The sequence below is a fragment of the Jaculus jaculus genome, chromosome 12 (assembly GCF_020740685.1).
Source record: "Jaculus jaculus isolate mJacJac1 chromosome 12, mJacJac1.mat.Y.cur, whole genome shotgun sequence".
NCBI lineage: Eukaryota > Metazoa > Chordata > Mammalia > Rodentia > Dipodidae > Jaculus > Jaculus jaculus.
The window spans coordinates 66,899,961-66,921,711 of NC_059113.1; the positions used below are offsets into that span (position 1 = coordinate 66,899,961).

The following is a 21,751-nucleotide window of genomic DNA, read 5'->3' on the forward strand; positions in this document are numbered from 1 at the left end:
GAGTTTTTCAGATAAGGAAGCAAAGGCCAAGAGAGCTGCATATCAAACTGAGAGGAGCCTAAGTCTTGCTAACAGGTTTGCCTATAGATTCAGGTGCATGGTCACAGGCAAAGCACTGTACTCTCTGGGCCTCAGTTTCTCAAACCGAAGCTCAGATAATAAACTTAAGCTGTTGAGGTGGCCTGGCTTAGATTTCCCACCTAGTGAAAACTGTAGACAGATCTTCCTGGGATACAGTGGGTACCATAGAGGGCTCCTGCCCTTGACATACCTACTGTTAAAGTAAGTCAATTAGCCTGAACTTAGAATCACAAGAGACATAGCTCTGGTTGCATGTATGGGGGACTTTCCAGAGGCTTAACTGAGGAGGGGAAGACCTATCCTGAATGTGGCCAACACCAGCCAACGGGCTGGGGTCCTGGACTGAATAAAAAGGAGAAAGCCAGTGGAGCACCAGTATTCAGCTCTGTTTTCTGTCTGACTGTAGACTCAATGTGAACAGCTAGCTATCTTACACTCCAACAGCCACAGCTAGCACTGCTTTCACAGCCATACTTTTTTGGCCATAATGGACACTTTGAAGCTGTGAGCCAAAACAAACATTTGCTTAAGTTGCTTTTGTTGGATAATTTGTAACAGCAATGAGAAAGATAACTAATACACCTACCAATCAATTTCTTGAGCATTCCAGCCACAGCACTGCCCATGCTGAATCGCCCACTGTTAAGGATATTCATGGCCACCTACAGGGATGAAAGGAAAAGTTGTTAAGGGGCACTGAAAGAGGCATAGAGAGCAGGCCACACATGCTAGCTTGTTTGTGTTCTCAAGTTTCTTGAAACAAAGGAAAGTATTGAGTGAACAGAATTCCATATAGCATGGAAGCCAAGTTAATGACCCTGTCAGCCTTTACAAACAGGAAAAAGCATAGTCTTAACCCTCAATCCAGGTAGTTCAGAGACTGCTGCCATTCTCAACAACATATTGGCCTCTGACCACACACAAGGCACATTATTCCAAATGCACTGGCCAGTCTCTTGGTTTGCATGGGGAGGCAGAAACTCATACTTATCTGAGTATATGCAAGTAGCCTGGACATTCCAGCAATGTTTCAGGGCCAGCTTCACATTTTTCACATGAAGCTGAGTCTCAGAGTAGTGGAGGCATGACTCTCTCAAGACCCTGAGGCAAGCCTGTGCACTGAGATGACCTCAGTGACTGCAGCCAAATATCTATAATGTCCAATGCCCTTTATTCTGGTCAGTGCCAGCAGTAAGCAGCCAGGAGAGGGATGGCCACACAGCCCTGCTGTACATACTGTGCTGTTTCATCCAGAGTCAGGGAGCCTCCCTTACCAACCAAAGGGCTCAGATGCAGAAAGCCAGTGAAGCCACAGGTATCCAGTGTGTGAGGAGGGACTAAATGGAGTGTCACAGCCCTATGGGGGCTTTGTAGGGGGAGGGGACAGGGAGGCAAGTAATTTAGAGAAATCAGGGCTAGATTTTACTATAAATCGGGTAAATGCATGTCAGCTGTTACATACATTGCCACAATGATATAGGAATGCTTCTTCTCTATGTTGACTTCAGCTCCAGGATATATAACCAGGGAGGGGCTATTTTAGCTTTGTGAGAATCCTCCACCCTCTTCCATGGTTCTCCAGCCTTAGCACCTACAGGTTTTATCACCTCCTCTACCATAAGAGTTTCTTTCTACAATGTTCACCTCCATATTCCAGGTCCCCATTTTCTCCAAAATAAGATTCAGTCAGTCCTTTCTTTCATCAGCCTCTAGCTGGTTTTTCTCACTACTCATAAAAGGAAGTTCCTACCATCAGACTCAGTAATTTCAACAGTGATGTTTAAACTCAAAGAACTAGATGAGTGTGCAAGAATATATAAAAGGACATTTACCATAAAGGGTGTTTCAGAACAGGGAAGTAAAAACAATGTTACCCAGAACCAGATATAACATTAAACATGGTGCAGGATAGCAAGAAATACTGTAAGAGAAATAATAATATATATTTACTATTATAAAAAACTACGACTTTTTAAATAAAAAATATAAGCTACAATATGTAACACACACAAACTAAGTAATGGATATTACCTAAAAATGTCTAGTAAGAAACTAAAGTATAAAACAACAGTAACTCTGGGAATGAGCTTTGTATGGGTCATGCATTTTTGTCTATTTTCTGGTTGCATATATATGGTATATGGGCTGCCAACTCCATACATAAGCCTGCAACTACATAGCATTTTCCCTCATTTGTCCTCCCACCTCATCAGCCCTTCCCCTACACCTACTATATAGCCTTCTCTCCAGGGAGCACTGGCAATATTGTTTGATCTGATTCTCCTGGACCCCAAGAAGAGGAGTGAGGCTAACTGATCTTTGCATCATACCAATGTGGTAGGGGAGGTCCATGGTGAACATACTTACCCAGGTCATGATATAAATTAGGGTATGGCAACAATAAAAATACAAAAAGTCTCATTTGAAAATGGGTGAAGGATTGGATATTTTTTGAAAGATGATCCCCAAGTGGTCACTGAGTGCATGGAAAGATGCTGAAGAAGATGTCATTAGAAAAATGCAAATTAAACTGAAAGTGAGATTATACTTTACATCCACTAAGATAGGTTTAATTTTAAACATGGAATATACACACTCATACAACACACAAATGTGTGTGCAAAAACAAACAAACAAAAACCAAACAAACAAAAAAACCCCACCCAGACAGCAACAAGTGTTGGTGAGGTTGTAGAAAAAGGGAACTCTCAAGCCGGGCGTGGTGGTTCATGCCTTTAATCCCAGCACTCGGGAGGCAGAGGTAGGAGGATTGCCATGAGTTTGAGGCCACCCTGAAACTCCATAGTGAATTCCAGGTCAGCCTGGGCTAGAGTGAGACCCTACCTCAAAAAAAAAAAAAAAAAAAAAGAAAGAAAGAAAGAAAAAAAGAAGAAAAAGGAAAGGAAACCCTCATACCTTGCTGATGGAAATGTAAAATAGTAGTCAACTATGGAAAATTGCTCTTTAAAAGTTCTACTCTCCACATAAATATCAGTTCAATTCTACTATCTGGCATATACCCAAATGAATAAAAAACATTTTCCAAACAAAAACTTGAAATTGAAAGTTCAGAACAGCATTACTGAAATAGCCCAAAAGTGGCAATAACCCATATCTAATGAATGGATGAGTAAAATGTGATGGATCCATACAATGGAATATTATCCACCCATACAAAAGAATGAAATACTGACATATGCTTCAATATTTATAAAGCCTGAAAAGAATATGATGAGTAAGCACCCAGGCACAGAACACCTCACAATGTATATGACTCCATTCATATGAAATGTTCTAAACCCACTGAAGTGCAAAAGAAAACAGCAGCTGCCAAATGGGAGATGGGCTGGAAAGGATTTCTGGAGTCAGAGGCCATGGTACAGAACACAGTGAACTAAATAAACACAATGGGAATGCACATTTTAAAGTGGTATAAGAAGCCGGGTATGGTGGTGCATGCCTTTAATCCCAGCACTTGGGAGGCAGAGGTAGGAGAACCAGTGTGAGTTCAAGGCCACCCTGAGACTACATGGTGAATTCAGGTTAGCCTGAGCTAGAGTGAGACCCTTCCCTGAAACACCAGCAACAACAACAACAACAACAGTAAATCTGAGGTAGCTGGAGAGATGGATAAACAGGTAAGAATGCTTCTCTTCCAAGCATGAGGGTGTGAGACTGCTTGAGTTCTATTCCCCAGCAACCACAAAAACAGCTGGGTGTGGCCATGTATGTCTGCAATCCCAGTCCCATGGGAAGCACAGACTGAAGAATCACTTGGACTCACAAAACTAGCAAGTTCTGGAGCTCCCAAATCAGTGATTCCACCTCAAGGAAACAAGAAGACGAACACTCAATGTTCTCCTATGGTCTCTACATGCATGTACATGCACGACACATACATCACATCACACATACTATACACATGTAAAAATAAATAAATAAATCTGATTCCCAAAGGGAAAAACTGTAGGACAGGGACTCAAGACTCAAGGTGATAGATTCGCAGAACCTGAGGTACTCTGGAACCCATTGGCCTAGTGTATTTTTCATACTTGCCAAGAAGGAAAACTCCATTCTTCACTTGAGGCAAAGAGGCCTTCAAGGGGAATGGAGAGTACCATCCTACCACAGAAGTTCTCCTCAAGGAGCAAGCCAACATTCCTATCACCACTCTGCTGATTTTTTATATCAAAGGCTGTTTGTGCTGCTCCTTAGGAGCAGGGATGGGGCAGAATGTGGGTCTCAGCCAGCCACTCACCTTAAAGCCACCTCCAACTTCTCCAAGGACATTCTCCACAGGCACCTTGGTATTTTCAAAATGGACTTCACAAGCTGAAACACACAGAAATTAAGACCTTACAAAATACATGCAAACCAGTCTGAACATGACCTACAAGCACAGGATAGACTGACCCATTCATTCATTCAGCACCAGAAGGCAGACTGCCCAAAGACAGAAAGGGCAAGTTCTTATCTATGTGGAGCTCATTCTTTTGTCAGGGAGATAAGCCATAAATGAGATGACATAGTATTAGGTTCAGTGTCACGATGAAATAACACAGTAGAGACAGAGAGATGGGGCGGTAGGGAAGGATTAAGTCTTACAAAAAGCTATGACAGACTTTTCTACAGTAATATTTACCAGAGGCTGAAAAGGTTAGAAATAGTTAAAGAGAGTATAAATAGGGAAGACCAGCATTTCCCAAAGCTTTAGTGCTGATGCAATCTTAGTCTTTGATTTTCATTCTACTATAACCAAACCCTTGCACTATGAGGTGGCACCCTCCCTTCTTGGTGTGGGTTATTAGCCAATGGACTATAATTGACTCACGTGCACCCATGCCCAAGGTGAAGAGAGGTAACAACTTAAACCTGATTCAGGCTGAAACAGGCACCTCATACACATGAAAAAATGCCCTTGGTGTGAGTTCTGAGATGTCTGTCAAGACAGGGCTACTGCAGCCAGAGACCACCAGAACCCCTGAAAGGGAGGTGCATTCTAAATGGGTGATCAGTATGAGCAAGGAAGAGCCACACTGGAAAGATAGCTTAAGTGTTAGATAGTTAAGGTGCTCGCCCTCGAAGCCTAAGAATGCATGTTCAAATCCCCAGGACCCACATAGCCAAACACAAAGGGATGTAAGCATGCAGTGCCATACATGCACACAAGGGAGTGCATACATCTGGAGTCCATTCACAGCAGCTGAAAGGCCCTGGTGTGCCCATTCTGGAGGGAAGGAAGGAAGGGAGGGAGGGAAGGAGGGAGGGAGGGAGGAAGAGCCAGAGCAAGGTACATAGAGTGAGGTGGGGCTGGGAAGGCACAGCACCCTCTACACCATATTCTATGTGACACCATCTCCATGTTCTGCTCTGTAAATACAAGTACTCTACAGGATGACACTCTGAATGAAAGAAAAGGACTCAGGAAGGTTGAGATTCAAGGAAAGCCAGGCCTAGCATGGAAAGCTGGGTGTACTGATTTTCACTTAAGTGTACAACTAAGCTAGGAAAATATGGGGATGAAATGCCATGAAACACCATCTTTCTGGGTGCTAAATTATATTTGAGGGTGTGATACATGGGTTATAGGACTTGCCTTTCCTGCCAAAGGCTGCTTGGTATGGGAAAAACATACCCTACTCTGACCTAACCTTGTGCCCCTAGACCCTCTCTCAGGGTCCTACACACTGCTAGGGGTACCCTCACAGATGTCAAGGGAGCCTAGCACTGCCAAACTGCTCATCTGTAGCCTGGCGCCTCCCTATACTTCTTCAGTTCACAGGCCACACTATTTATCAACTGGAGGTCATCTGAGCAGGTCCTCCCTCTGCAAGCAACCTGGGTTCCCAGTGAGCAGCACTGATTGTAACAATAGACTCAGAGTTAGATTCTGTGGTTCAGTATTACAAAGCATTTCATGCATTGCCCTCCCTGCTGCAGACACCTCCAGCTCCAGCAGGTGTGTTCCACTCCTCTACCTTGAAGCTTACTGAAGGCCACATAACTTCTGAGTTGTGGGACTTGGAGCAGAACTTACATGCCCTCTGGTTCTCCAACCCAAGTAATTCCAGTGGCAAATATTACTACCAGAAAGCAGGGTTCCCAAAGATATAGGGCATATGAAGGTGGGTCTGAATGTACCAAGGGTAGCACACATTCCTTTCTAGGATGATACCCTGGAGACAGCAGACCCAAGAGGCAGAGTGCTGTAAGGACTCCATGACCACATTGGGTAGGCTGAGGAAACAGGACATAAGCCTCCAGTGAAACAAGGGTAACTATGGATAAAAGGTTGCCTGTGCAGGAGAGGAGAAATAGAAGATTTGAGAAAAAATGGGTGACCTGTCACAGGATATTTACCTAGAATACCTGTGGGTCTGCCCTTTTGCTGTCTGTTATGCCTCCTACCAAGGCTGAGAGTTCAGCTGGCCTAACTCTCCTTGAATCAACAAAGCTAAATGCACTGAAGAGCATAACTATGACTATTAGATGAATGATTCGGTTTCCAAGAGCTCAGTTTCATTGCTATAAAGCCTCGTATGGCATTTCAATTTGATTTTTCTAAAAAGCTTAGCTGTAATCACAAATATTTAAATGCCATTTTACCTTGATATTTGAACAGAGTGGAGGGCCACTCTCCTGTTGGTCACACTTGTGTATATGCATAGCCCTCACATTACTTACTGTCAGAGCCTCGAATGCCTAGCTTATCTTCAGGTTTTCCATTAGTGATGCCACCAAAGGCTCTTTCTACTATGAATGCAGTGATTTTGTCTTTCACTGAGCCATCAGAATCAACCACCTCAGTCTTTGCAAACACAGTAAAAATACTGGCCAGTCCTCCATTGGTAATCCAGATCTATGGAAAGAACAGAAGAGATTTGGAGACACCTCGCTGCTCCATATGCTCATTGAAGTCTGACAAGACACAGAGATTGCTTTTCTTGGCAGAGGACAAGCCTGTGTGAACAGAGCACTGGGGCTCAACCCAGTTACCCCAGAGCAGGGTTTATTTACAAGGAGATAGGTGGTTGGACGGGGCAGGGGTAGAAGTGGACAGTAGCCAATGATACCAAGGCAGTCCAGGTTCCATTTACAACCATCATCTCATAAGGAATACAATGTATAAACACCATAGGATATTTATTTCTCAATTTAAAAAAATTAAAATGGGTTGGGGGATAGAAAACAGTGTTCATCAGACTACAATGGATGAGAATTAAGATAAGAAACAAGCAGGGAAATCTGAATGCTGACTAAATAGGAAAAAATTATTATCAACTTTATTTATGTGCTAATATTAGAGCTTTTAGTGATCCATGCTGAAGTTCTCACAGATGTCAACCAGAGGTGGTAATGTCAACAGAGGAAACTCTGCCAGTCAGGAGCATGTAAATGCTATACCTGGGTGGCTGGTCCATGGAAATACATCAAACCATACTCTGTATCTCTGAAATGATGTGCAATAAAAATTTAAAGCAGGACTGGAGAGATGGCTTAGCAGTTATGGTACTTGCCTGAGAAGCTTAAGGACCCAGGTTCGATTCCACAATACCAACATAAGCCAGGAGTTCCTTGCTTAGGTAGTGTGTGGGTCTGGAGTGAGTGGGACAGTCTCAATTCCAGGCTCTTCCTACCTCCCAGGTCTGAATTCCTAGCATGGAAAGTATGTAGGCAGGCATAGCAGTCTGGAGTGAGTAGGCCAGCCCCCTGTATCTGGGCTCCGCCCACTTCGCCAGTCTGGGTTGCCTGCCTTGGTTTGTGTCCTGGAGGGCACAGTACAAAGTAGGCCAGATCCCTGTTCCCTTGTTCCTCCCAGTCTCCTGGTCTGGTAGATCCCATTGTGCCTTGCTTGGGGAGGCCTAGTCCCTGTGTGACCTGTGGAATCAGGCCTTTTGCTCTGGTATCCTGGCTGGCCACTAGGTAACCAACATCCCTGTTCACCTGAGTCAGAGGGTGAATGGGCCAAAGGACACAAAGTTACTTCCTCCTCAATAAAATAAATAGTCTTCCTAAAATGCATAGACAACGATGCAAAAAAAGCCAATGAAAGTCAGAAAACTGAGAGATCTCCACCAAGGATGCCTAGTCCCTACAATGGAAACCTCCAATGAAGTCATAGAGAAGTCAACAGAAATTCATTAACAAAATGAAAACATAACAACCAATGAGACCCTGATTTAAAAAAAAAAAAAAAGTCACTGAACTTGGGGCAAACTATCAAAGAACCAACAATCCTATCAATGAAATTGAACAGAATCATCTTCTACAGTATTCAGCCTTTGACAGTAGGCTTAACTTGTTTGAAGAAAACATTAGAATCCTCCAAAGAGATATGAATAAATTGAAGGTAAGTCAACAACCAGTTGATTAAGCTTAATGTGAAGATTTGATCAAACAGGAAGCATCAAGAAAATCAGAACTCGAATTAAAATTGTACCTCAAAAAAAGAGATGGCCACGATACAAAATACCACAACAACTATCAAATGGAAATTATAAAAACCTTTCTAGAACCACTAGCCAACAGAGTTACTCATGTGGAAGATAAGACAGAAGAAATTGATCAGGAGGCCAAAAACTTTGCTAAGTTCAAACAAATCAAGTGAACAGAATACGAGGAAACTATGGGACACTCTAAAATGACCAAATATCCAGATCAGAGGTACACCAGAAGGGGACCAGAGGCATAGAAAACATACTCAACAAAATTATTGAAAGCTTTCTGAATCTTGCAAAAGAGAGGTCCTTCTAGATACAAGAAGCTCATAGAACACCAGATAGGCAGGACCAAAGAAGAAACTCTTTAAGACACATCATAGTTAAAACTTTTTTTTTTTTTTTTTTTTTTTTTTTTGAGATAGGGTCTCACTCTAGCCCAGGCTGACCTGGAATTCACTATGTAATCTCAGGGTGGCCTTGAACTCATGGTGATCCTCCTACCTCTGCCTCCCTAGTGCTGGGATTAAAGGTGTGTGCCACTACGCTCAGCTAATAGTTAAAACTCTTAACAACAAAAACAAAGACAGAGAGTGTTAAAAGCAGCAAGAGAGACACAATTCACAACATACAAAGGCAATCCCATCAGAATTACATCAAATTTCTCCATGCAAACCCTGAAAGCCAGAAGGGCCTGGAATGGAACACTTGAAAGTAAGAAAAACAATGGCTTCCAACCCAAGCTACTTTACCCAGTAAAAGTATCCCTCATAATAGATGGTGAAAGAAAAACTTTCCCTGCGAAAAGTCAACTCCAAAGCCGGGCGTGGTGGCGCACGCCTTTAATCCCAGCACTCGGGAGGCAGAGGTAGGAGGATCGCCAAGAGTTCAAGGCCATCCTGAGACTACATAGTGAATTCCAGGTCAGCCTGAGCCAGAGTGAGACCCTACCTCAAAAAAAAAAAGAAAAGTCAACTCCAAGATCATATGAACACAAAGCTCAACCTACAGAGAATACTTGAGGGAATACTCCACACAGAATAGTCAAACGACCAATCTTAAGACCCAAACAAGATCACAACAACCAAAACAAACCAGGCTCAAACAGTACGTAACAGAAAGAAGCACCAAACCCTATAAAACACCTCATCATAACAGGGATTAATTCAAACAGTAATAACCTTAAATATTAATGGTTTTAACTGGACCCTTCTATCTGCTGTCTTCAAGAAACCCACCTTACCACTAAAGATACACACCTCCTTAGTATAAAAGGTTGGAAAATGATATTCCAAGCAAATGGAAATAAAAAACAAGCAGGTGTTGCTATATTAGTATCTGATAAAATAGACTTCAAACCAAAAGTAATTTTAAAAAGGCCACTTTTTACTCATCAAGGTAATGATCCAACATGAGCACATATCAATCATAAATATATATATGCACTAAACACAGGGGCACTACAGTTTATAAAACAAAATCTACTTGACAATGAAACAGAAATAAACACCAATACTATCATAGTCGGAGACTTCAATACTCCACTATCATCAATAGACAGATCATCCATGCAGGGAAATAATAGAGCTCAATAACATCATAAATCAACTAGATCTAAAGTATATCTGCAGAAATTTCCACCCTAACTCTACAGAACACACATTCTTCTCAGTAGCCCATGGAACTTTCTCCAAAATTTGCCATATATTAGGCCATCAAGTGTGCCTTCATAAAGTTAGGAAAATTGAAGTAATTTCCTGCATCATGTCAGATCACAATACTTTAAAGCTAGAAATTAACAACAAGAGACATATCAAGAACTCTACCAGCTCCTAAACACTAAACAACACACTTTTAAACAATGAATGAGTAGTGGAAGAAATCAAAAAAGAAATTTTAAAATTCCCAGATTTTAATGATAATGAAAACATGATCTAACAAAACTTATGGGACTCAATGAAGGCAGTCATAAGGGGAAAATTCATAGCCCTAAATGCCTTCACTACAAAGCAGAGAGATCACAAATCAATAACCTTACTGTCTACCTAAAGACACTGGAAAAACAGAAATATCCAACCCAAAGAGCTCCAGATGGAAAGAAATAAGATTAGAGCAGACATTAAGGAATTGTTGCAACAATGGCATACAGCCATGGTGGGTAACCAATTGCTATTAGATTGGCTAACAGATCTACTCAGTTGAAAGGAATCCATAAGTGGAACTGGGAAACAAGTCAGAATCATATCCAGATAATGATTCTGCTTTCCATTGTCAAGCTCCCACTAACCACAGACTATAAGAGAGTCCACACCCTTTTAATTCTCTCTAAATTAACAATGGTTATCCCATTTAACAAGTGCTGACTTCATTCTCTGTGGGAGAATATGCTTCTCTTTTTCAGATGGGAACTAGACCTGAGGAGATAAACAACCCAGTGCACTCCACTCCAGCCCCAGCTGAAACCACAGAAGAATTGGGGAGATGAGGAAGGATGCTGCTTTCTTAGTTAAGCTGATATCAGCACAAGGGTGATGGAGAAAGATCCTGAGGACACTCAACACCTACCAAACCAGAGACCCATATACTCCTAGGTACCCATCACTGAAGTAGACTTAAAATGCTCCCAGTATGCCTAGCAAATTCTATTGAAGAGGGGGTGGACAGATTGTTAGAGCCACAGGTTGGGACATTTTGCACAGAAACATTGCCTCTCCTCCCCTACCATAATGTATGACCCACAATCCCCATGGGATTGACCTGAGTCCCCAACAAGGAAGGCCACTTCAGAAAAGGCCAGGGAGGAGGGAAAGGATGATACCAACATGAGATGTTTACATACAAAATATGTCCATCTCTAATAATAAAAAATGAAGGGAATAAAAACATACCTTTCAATAATTACAAAAAAAATTAAAATAGAAGCAGTTCAGGGAGACAGTTAGGACTATAAAATCACAAAGACTCTGGAGCCATACTGCCTGACTAGAGTACTGGCTGAGCCACAAGAGGGATCCAAAATCTGGACCAGCCATTCAGCTCTCTAAGCCTTGGGTTCTTCTGATAAAGGAGTGGCATGCACCAAGTGTCTAGTCACAAAGTGATGTGTCAACCCTTTACTATCTATCCCCAGTGTGTGGAAGGTAGACACACAGTGATAGTAAAGATCATGATGCCACAGGTATACCTTGGAGCCATTGAGAATATAGTACTTCTTATCTTCACTTAACACAGCTCTGGTCTGGATGGAGGCAGCATCACTCCCACTGCAAAGATGGAGAGATATGTGGAGAGAAAATAATATGAAGATGAACAAGAATAAGTTTGAGGGCCTGAAATGTAAAAAAATAAATAGGCCTTTGTGTGGTTTGAATGTAAAATGTGCCCATAGCCTCAAATGTTTGTGCTTAAGTTTCCTACTTAGTCTTCAGATTGGTGTTTGGGAGATGGAGCCCTGCTGGAGGAAGTGTGTTACTGAGGGTAGACCTTGGGGTGAAGACCAGCCCTCTGTGTTTTTGTCAGCTCATGCTTTCTGGTACTGACTCTCTGTGCTATGGATATATGATGGAGTGAGCTTGCTACCTTTGCCATGATGGAGCTTCCCCTAGAAACTGTAAGCATGAATAAACCCTTTCCTCCCTCACAAGCTGCTTCTGGTTGGGTGTTTTATCACAGCAATGAGAAGGAAACTCCAGCAGCCTTTAAATTTTAGTGTCAGACAATAAATATTTCAGCTCTAAGCTACAACATGTCTGTCCCACCTCAACTCAGATGATAGTACAAGAAAGAAGTCATGGACTGTCTGGAAACAGATGGGCACCCTAAGTAAAATGTATTTGTCAAACTTTGTGGGCAACAGGTAAAACAAAACAAGACAAACAAAAACCAGGAGTGAAAACCACCTGGGCTGAAGTTTCAACATGGAATGTGAGCTGTACAAGGGCTTATCAGAGCTGTTACAAGGAAGAATTCCATCCACAAAGGAAGGTTGTTCCAGGTTCCCAAATAAAGGGAAGAAGGACTAAGCAAGGTCCCAGGTAGACTTGTATCAGAATCCCTGAATCCTGTCCAGCCCTGTGCCATTTTGGGGAAATGGAGCCATCACTTACTCCAAATGTCCTGAACAGTTCACTGATTTTGAACACATTCCTAAATGTCAAGAGGATTGTGACCCACAAATACTGACTTGGTACATGCAGCAAGCCACCTTGCCTGTAAGTTTCATGGAATCAGGGACATAAGAGAACACACAACAAGAGTTGGTGGTTGATTTTATGAAAGGCTTCAGGTATGTAGTGAACAAAGCTCCACAATACTAGCTCCATGTCCTGGGGCATCTTTGATGGTGCCAAGAATATAGCAGATAGACAATTTGACAGGACAGACCTGGCTGGCTCCGTAAGACAGAAAGCTGCAATGTACTCCCCAGATGCCAGTTTGGGCAGATATTTGGCCTTCTGTTCCTCACTGCCAACCAAGATGATCCCCTAAATGAAACACACAAATCAACTTAGGCTCCAAGGGAAGAGAGCAAGGTGTGCTTGTGAGGCATCACCTTCTGTTGACAATATTTACTTCACTCAAAAGATATTGAGTCTACTGTCATTTCAGGCAGAATTAGGGAAGCCAGGCTGCTGAAGGCATGTCCTCTGTTCACTCACTGAGGTGTAGGGAGCAACAATGGTGGCAGCTTTAGAATTAGCACCTGGGATTTTAATTCCTGCCCCCTGCAGTGCCTACCTAGTGACCTTGGGTCAGAAATGATCCTGCCCTGAGCCTCCACCTTCTGATTTACAAGCTGGGGACTCCTCCCTATGGCAGGATGATTTAAATGATGGGATGTAAAGACAAGGGAGTACTGGACCCAGTGTGGTGGTTTGACTCAGGTGTCCCCCATAAACTTAGGTTTTCCGAATGCTAGGGTCCCAGCAATGGAGATTTGTGAATTAATGCCTCCTGGAGGCAGTGTATTGTTGGGGATGGGCTTATGGGTATTATAGCCAGTATTCCCCTGTTGGTGTTTGGCACACTCTCCTGTTTCTATTGGCCACTTTATTTTGGCCAGGGGGTGATGTCCACCCTCTGATCATGCCAGCATTTTCCCCTGCCATCATGGAGCTTCCCCTTGAGTCCATAAGTCAAAATAAACCCTTCTATCCTAATAGCTGCTCTTGGTCAGGTGATTTCTACCAGCAATATGAACCTGACTGTGACACCCAGTATTGTAAAGTACACAGATGTTACCTCGCCACTGCCTTCAGCCTCCATTGTTAAATAACCACACTGTGGGATCTTGTACATAGGGCTCACTGAACTCTTTCATGTTTACGAAACACAAATTACCTGGGTAATGTAATTTCCCTGAGAACTACATGCCCTTGAACCTGCCCCAATATACTCTAAGTCCAGGGGGCAAGAAGGACATGTATATAAATGGGACAGTGCAAGAGTGCTCATTTCCAGAGACAGCAATGACATGAGTCTCAAAGGATGGGCCAAAGGTGATGGGCACAGGAGAGGAATTAAAAGGTCTGAGTCACTGATTATGTGGGCCAAACACAGGTCAGATATGCAAGGACTCTGAATGATATGATATAACCAATGAATGAAGTAGGGCCAGACAGCAAGCACAGCTGGGTTTGTTTTCCTCTAAACTCTGAGCTATCAGGCCTATTCAGGTCTCAGAAGTGAGCAAGCCTTTGTCTTCTGTTCCTCCAGAAACTCCCAATAGGACCCCAGACATCTGACCTTGAGACCAATAGCCTGGTGTGCTGACAGAGTCACGGTGATGGATGCATCTAGACTGATGATCTCCCCCAGGCGAGCATACATGGTGTTGGAAAGACCCAGGCCACCTAGATAAGGCAGAACCAGCATTAGTCACTGTCTACCTGACACCTCCCACTGGGGCAAAGAGCTTCACTATATTTTTCTAATTTATAAAGTAACAGGAGATCACCATTAAAAACAAATCAAGAGCTAGACAGATGGCTTAATGGTTAAGGTGCTTGCCTGTGAAACCTAAGGACCCAAGTTCAATTCCTCAGAACCACACAAGCCAGATGCACATAGTGGTGCATGCATCTGGAGTTCATCTGCAGTGGCTAGAGGCCATGGCATGCCCCTTCTATCACTCATTAAATAAATAAAATAACATTAAAAAAAATCATGGTGGCACACGCCTTTAATCCCAGCATCTGGGAGGCAGAGGTGGGAGGATTGCTGTGAGTTTGAGGCCACCCTGATATTACATAAATTCCAGGCCAGCCTGGACTAGAAAAATATTCAAAATAGAGGCATAGGGAAAATAAAAATTGCCTATGATCTTGTCACTTACAGCATTTCTGTGTATTCTTTCCAGACATTTTTAGGCAAGATCTCTATTTTGTAATACAGACTTCTATTCATGCAGTAAGTAAGTCACTGAGCATGTTACAAGTGCCTTCTACCAGATCAATATTTATAGGACTCCCAGTTAGGGCTTCTCTGCTATGGCAGTGCAACATTTGCAGGTAGACCGTTACCCTTTGCTGTGCTCTGTGGGATGCTGAACAGCATTTTCTCCACCCACTAGATGTCACAGCAAACCTCCCCATTCCCCGCTTTCACCACCAAAAATATGTCTGGACCATGCTCCCATATATAACTGCCCTGCATTGGCAATTACTGCTCTGGGAATAAAAAGAAAAAAGGATTAAAAATAGAATAATAGGAACTCTATTGCATTTAATTTTCAAACTTCAGAGGTAGTTGTGGCCTTATGTCAACTTTACAGATGAGAAAGCAAATCCTCAAGTTCTAAGACCAACAAATAGCAGAGTGGCCCTGACCCTGAGGTGAGGGTGCACAGTCCACCTGCAAACAGTGTTATGCACGTGCACACAAGGAAACTGTCCCTGTAGGTGTGTAGGGGTCAGGCACCCTTATCCCCAGGCACTGTACCACCTACCCCGCCTTTCCACTCCAACCTGCCCCAGGCTGACCTGGGAATTCACTATGACCTGTTTTAGATTTTTTTGTCTTGCCCCAGGCTGACCTGGAATTCACTATGTAGTCTCAGGGTGGCCTTGAACTCACAGCGATCCTCCTACCTCTGTACCCTGAGTACTGGGATTAAAGGCGTGCGGCACCACACCCGGCTTACTTTTTTTTTTTTTTTTTTTTTTTTTTTTTTTTTTTTTGGTGTAGCGAGGGAATATATTTTCTTTGAGGGGAACCCTACATCTGATGCTTACCAACAAAAAGTCTGAGTAAAACCACCAGGGGGATAGCAACCACATGGGGACAGTAGATGGGTATTGGGGCTACTGGAGGGACATCAGAGAGGCAGGAAGGAAATATACCTTGTAACCCCTGGATGGCAGACGGGGGCTGAAAAAGGAAATCCAGGTTTGATTACTAGAAACATCTTTGCTTTCCAGCACAGTAGTTTCCACCTAGTTTTAAAAATTCTCTAGCTTGGGAAAATTTTGCAGGTATGAGAAAAAGATTGCTGTTGCATTTTTTTTAAAGCTGACTGAAACAGGCCAACTATAGTCTCTTGCTATACTCCCTAATATTCTACATGGCTACACATGATGGGAACATCTATTCCTTGGGAATCATAACCCTGATACCCAGGACAGCAGGGCCAGCTGTCTCTACCACAGCTTCATGTGGAGGCAGAGTGAGAAATTTCTCACTCTGAAAAAATAAAGGGTGTCTGATGCTGGCTCAGACATGAGCTCTGTGCCTCCCACCACTGGGCTGGCAGCACTATGCATTACTTCATGTATTTTGCAGATGCAGGGTAGTTTTCATACTCTTGGAAAGGTGGTGAGAAAAACAACATAAGAAGACAAAGAAGATACATCACTTAACAATTTAAGACACTACAAGAAACACCCACACTAACGGACTCAACCTGGTTAGTATGTCATGGAAAGCAGTTAGGCATCACACTAACTTGCCCTTTTTCACTTTTGTCTCAGCTTAGACAAGTTCCAGAACAGGGGTTTAGTCTACAGATTTGAGGGCCCACCCTCTGATATAGAAAATGGAAAGGCTATACATTAATGCCTGGAGACAAAGCAGGAAGGGTTCTAGAAGATCAAGAAAAACTAGCTGCTGTGGTTTGCTGTGTAAAACTTCATTTATGACATGCCTGGGGTAATACTCACAACAGTGCATTTGCAAATGAGCAGTTCACAAATAGAAAATACATTCAACCTTGAAAATGTTACCAATACCTTACAGACCTAAAGCTAGTCATATCTATAAGCAACCTCAGTGAATGCCCACAGTACAGGTAGATGAAGGCTGCAGAGCCACAACCAGGTTTGGCATTCAAACTGTGGAGGGCTGCACTTCAAAGCCACCATTCCCAAATATTAGCCTTTCAAGGACAAATGATGAGTGCCTCATGAAGAGCTGAAACAGGCTGGTGACTGGTGTGCTGACTTACCATATTCTTCTGGGACTTGCATCCCAAAAAGTCCCAGGCTCTTCAATTTCTCTAGAGTGTCGACTGGTATTTTTCCCTCCTGGTCAATCTTTTGAGAGTCCACTGACAAAAGCAAATATCTTGATTAAGCAAAATATAAATAAACTATGTTCACACAAATAAAAGTAGACAGAATGGTTTTGGCACAGCATACAATCCTGGTGACAGAAATATCTCCAAATCTGAAACTGTATAGTCATGATCACTCAGCATGCTGTCAATTTTATGTTAGTATCCTAATAAGACTGTATTTTTATTTATTTATTTATTATTATTATTATTTTTTTTTTTTTTTTTGAGGTAGGGTTTCACTCTAGCCCAGGCTGACCTGGAATTCACTATATAGTCTCAGGGTGGCCTTTGAACTTACAGCGATCCTCCTACCTCTGCCTCCTGAGTGCTGAGATTAAAGGCATGTGCCACCACTATTTTTAGAAAATATATTTTTTATTTAAGAAAGGAAAAAAGAGAAAGAGAAGGAGGGAGGGAGAGTAAATGAGAACGGGCACACTGAGGCCTCTTACCATTGCAAATGAACTTGATACATGCACTACTCTGCATCTAGCTTTATATGGCTACTTGTGATTTGTGTGTATATATAGGTCAATAAAGAGAACCCAAACCCCTCATGTTTAATTATTTTTACAAGTTCATAAATAAACTAACATACATCAAATATTTATAGCATATAATTTTCTGAGTTCTGATAAGTGTTTGCACAAGATCTGGTAAGTTGTTCCACAGTTGTCAAAACACTTCCTTTTCCACCAAAAGTCTCTCTTGCCCCTCTGTGATCAATCTTCCTGTTTACCTCCACCCATAGGTATTTATCTCTTTCTTATTTTTAAAATACCTGCGATTTTTAGTTGTGTATAAGTGGGTTCATGGAACACGTTTTTCTCACCTGTTTTCTTTTACTCAGTATGACAACTCAGATTTATCTACTTCATTACATTGAAAATGCTTGGCCAGGGCTGGAGAGATGGCATAGCGGTTAAGCGCTTGCCTGTGAAGCCTAAGGACCCCGGTTCAAGGCTTGGTTCCCCAGGTCCCACGTTAGCCAGATGCACAAGGGGGCGCACGCATCTGGAGTTCGTTTGCAGTGGCTGGAGGCCCTGGCGCGCCCATTCTCTCTCTCTCCCTCTGTCTTTCTCTCTATGTCTGTCGCTCTCAAATAAATAAATAAAAAATGAACAAAAAAATTAAAAAAAAAAAAAAGAATTTAAGCCCTCATTCAAGGTATTACCCACCTTTTTAAAAAAAAAAAAAAAGAAAGAAAGAAAATGCTGGGCCAAATTCCATTCACATATACCCAAGTAAATGTGAAGAAGCTGCATCAACACAACTGATAATCAATTACCTTAAGGTTATTTAAAAGTGACTGGAGATGAAAGAAACACAACATGTAAAGGAAGAAAGATACAAATGGCATCAGACACCTCATCAGAAAGGAGGAGAAAGAGAAACACCAATAAAGGGATTAAATGAAAATTATGCCAATATAGAAAACTTTTCTTATGACTTTTCTGTATACAAATGATGAGACTATTCCTCCCCGCATGTCCCTGCAATGTAAAAGGATGTCTTCCCCATGTAACCAAAAGAAAACCTAGCTCAACATAAGAATGACGATCACTAGAAATAGTAACATGGTGTGGTACTTTGAATGGATGCCCCCCCACCCAATATATTCAATGATTTATTAGTTTGTAGTTTGGATCTGCAGCCACCAGGTAGGAGGTGTCACTGGGTGCATCTTAGGGTCCAGCCCCTAGGGTGTGGTGGTGGGTTTACAATTCCAGTCTAAAGATTTGCAAAGTGCCTAGAGTTCCTGAAGTGTGCTGCAGGGTGTGCCTTTTAGGTTTTGGCTTAGGGTTTCTCTCTCTGCTTGGACCTGAGAAAGCAGGACAGTTTCTTCTGCCATTATGGGACTTCTCCTGGATCTGTAAGCTTCAAATATTCTTCCTCCATAAATATGCCTGGTCTAGAGGTTCATCTCAGCGACCTGTAGCTGTCTACTACACATGGTTAATCATAAAATCTTTGTTTCTTCTATTTAAAGTTTAAATAAAAGTAACATGATGAAAGTGTAAATTAAAAAATAGCAAAGTGTTCTGGAAATGGTGGGGATGGTTATACAATACTGTATGTATATATATACAAAATACTTTTTAGTGCCATGAAATCGTACACTTAATGATTCCAATGGTAAATTTTGTTATGCACATTCTATCAAATAGAAAGGGAGGCTTCCGGTTAAGATGGTTGCGTAGGTACCATGACAAAGCAGCCTAGGGGGGAAAAAAGACCAAAAAAACTCAGCAAAATACACACTTTTACTAAAAAGTGAGGTGTTGTATAGGAAATTGAAGCGGCAGCAGAGAAGTAGAAGAGATCCAGAACATTCAGAGCCCGCACGGGCCGTCAAAAGCAGCTCCGGCAGCTCCGCCAACCGCGGTGGCGGCAGCACAACAGAAAGCGGCCAGACTCGACTCCAGCCGCAGGAAAAGCCAGGTGCGGGGATTTTCCACTCACACTGGCGCTCTCTGCAACTCAGCAAACATGAAGGGGGAGCAGAGTGAGCAACGGAGGAGCAGACCACATGGTAGAAGAACACGTGGAACAGCAAGAGAACCAGAGCAGCTGCGGCTCCCTCCACTGCCCCACCACCTGTGCCCAGCTTCAGCGAACAGAGCAGCGGTCCTGGGACCCGGCCACGCCAACTTGAGCCAACAACAAGACCCAAGCAGGAGCAGAGTTCGGCGGCAACATCAGTGGATCCGGCACTGGTAACAGCGGCCCCAGCAGTAGCAGATCCAATTGCGGCAGCAGTGGCAGACCCAGCAGCAGCAGACCCAGGAGCGGCAGCAGAGGCAGATCCCGCAGCAGCAGCTTCAGAGGCAGCAGTGGCAGTGGACACAGCAGCAACAGCTTCAGCAGCAGTGGTGGCTCCAGCAGTGGCGGCTCCAGCAGCAGAAGAGGCAGCAGCAGCGGTGGGACCAGCAGTAGCAGCTTCAGCAGCTGCGGCTAAAGACCCAGCAGCAGCAGCTTTAGCAGCAGCAGTTCCAGCAGCAGGGGTGCTGATCTGCAGGGCCACACTTGCCAGGCTCGGTTTGCCCCACAGGAAAAGCCAGTGCCCAGCTCCAGAAATCAGAACAGCAGTCCGACAACCCAGGCAGCAACTTGACTGAGACCAAAATCATCCAAGGTAACTGGGATTGCACCAGGGAAGGTTCTCACTTGGTCACAAGCTGACTTGGATCCCTCAACAGACCAGAAATCTTAACCTCTTTGTTGATAGAGGATCTGCTCATTATAATAACTACTCTGGCATACCTACTTGGGGCTATTTTTGAATGAATGTGTACAGTGTTAAGTTAAATTTTAGACACTACCTGTATTTTATTCCACTCAGCCTGCTTGAATACTCCAATAGCAGGGAAACTCAACCCCTAGGAGCACCTTTGTAGATACTCTGAGAGTCTTAAGAGCCACACCTAACACCTTAAGCTCCTACCCTGAAAATATATAACATCAAATCAATTGATACAGCTAAGAATACCCAGCTAGCTAGAAAATCCAAGCACTAACTTAATCCAAGATGCAAAAATATATACATTATAACACAAGAAACACTAAAAAGCAAGACAATATAAATCCACCTAAAAGTATTAATGCATCAGAAATGTCCTCCAGTGAGAATGAGTTAGAGGAAATGCCTGAGAAAGAATTCAAAAGAATGATTATAAATATGTTCAAAGAGGTCAAAGAACAAATCAAAAGAATCAAAGAAGAAATCAGAGAGGAAATCAAAGGAATCAAAGAAGACGCAGGACACCAATTTCATGAAATAAAGAAGGCAATACAAGATATAAATAAGGAAATAGAAATAATAAAGAAAAACCAGTCAGAATTACTAGCAATAAAGAACCAGTTAATGAAATAAAAAACTCTGTAGAAAATCTCACCAGTACAATGGATGAAGGAGAGGACAGAATATCTAAGCTAGAAGACAAGGTGGCAGATCTAATATGGTCCAACAACGAAAAAGACAAACTTATAGAAAAGTATGAGTGAGAATATCTAAGCTAGAACACCAGGTGGCAGATCCAATACAGTCCAACAAAAAGAAAGACAAACATAGAAAAGTATGAGTGGGAATTTCAAGATATTCGGGACGCTATGAAAAGATCAAATATAAGAATTCAGGTCATAGTAGAAGGAGAAGAATTCTACGCCAAAGGCATAGTAGGCGTCTTCAACAAAATCATAGAAGAAAACTTCCCCCAAATTGGGAAAGAGGTGCCAATGCAGATACAGGAAGCCTTAAGAACCCCAGCCAGACAAAACCTGGAAAGAACCTCTCCTCGCCATATTATAATCAAACTTCCAAACACACACACCAAAGAAAAAATACTGAAAGCAGTTAGAGAGAAAAATCAAGTTACCTACAAAAGCAAGCCCATCAGGATTACAGCAGATTATTCAACACAAACTTTAAAAGCCAGAGGGGCTTGGGGTGATATATTCCAAGTTCTGAAAGATAACAACTGTCAACTAAGGTTACTTTATCCTGCAAAGTTATCCATTCAAGTAGATGGAGAAATAAGGACATTCCATGACAAAAGCAGGTTAACGGAATATTTGAAGACAAACCAGCTCTACAGAAAATACTTGATAGAATCCTCCATGCTGAAGAAAAGGAAAAGCACACATATAAGAAACCTAGAAAAAACAAGCAATACTTAAATAC

At 42.5% G+C, this 21,751-nt stretch overlaps 1 protein-coding gene across 1 annotated transcript in view; it reads right to left on the minus strand.

Annotated features, from left to right (window-relative positions):
• Positions 1 to 21,751, minus strand: part of Acad9 (acyl-CoA dehydrogenase family member 9) — a 47,973-nt gene that overhangs the window by 11,036 nt on the left and 15,186 nt on the right. Inside the window, exons 3-9 of the mRNA XM_012950798.2 lie at positions 16,960 to 17,061; positions 14,265 to 14,371; positions 12,903 to 13,003; positions 11,704 to 11,782; positions 6,766 to 6,940; positions 4,340 to 4,413; positions 668 to 743 (exon numbers count right to left, since the gene is read on the minus strand). Of these exons, the coding sequence (XP_012806252.2) occupies positions 668 to 743; positions 4,340 to 4,413; positions 6,766 to 6,940; positions 11,704 to 11,782; positions 12,903 to 13,003; positions 14,265 to 14,371; positions 16,960 to 17,061 (714 nt within the window). The remainder of the gene's footprint in view (positions 1 to 667; positions 744 to 4,339; positions 4,414 to 6,765; positions 6,941 to 11,703; positions 11,783 to 12,902; positions 13,004 to 14,264; positions 14,372 to 16,959; positions 17,062 to 21,751) is intronic.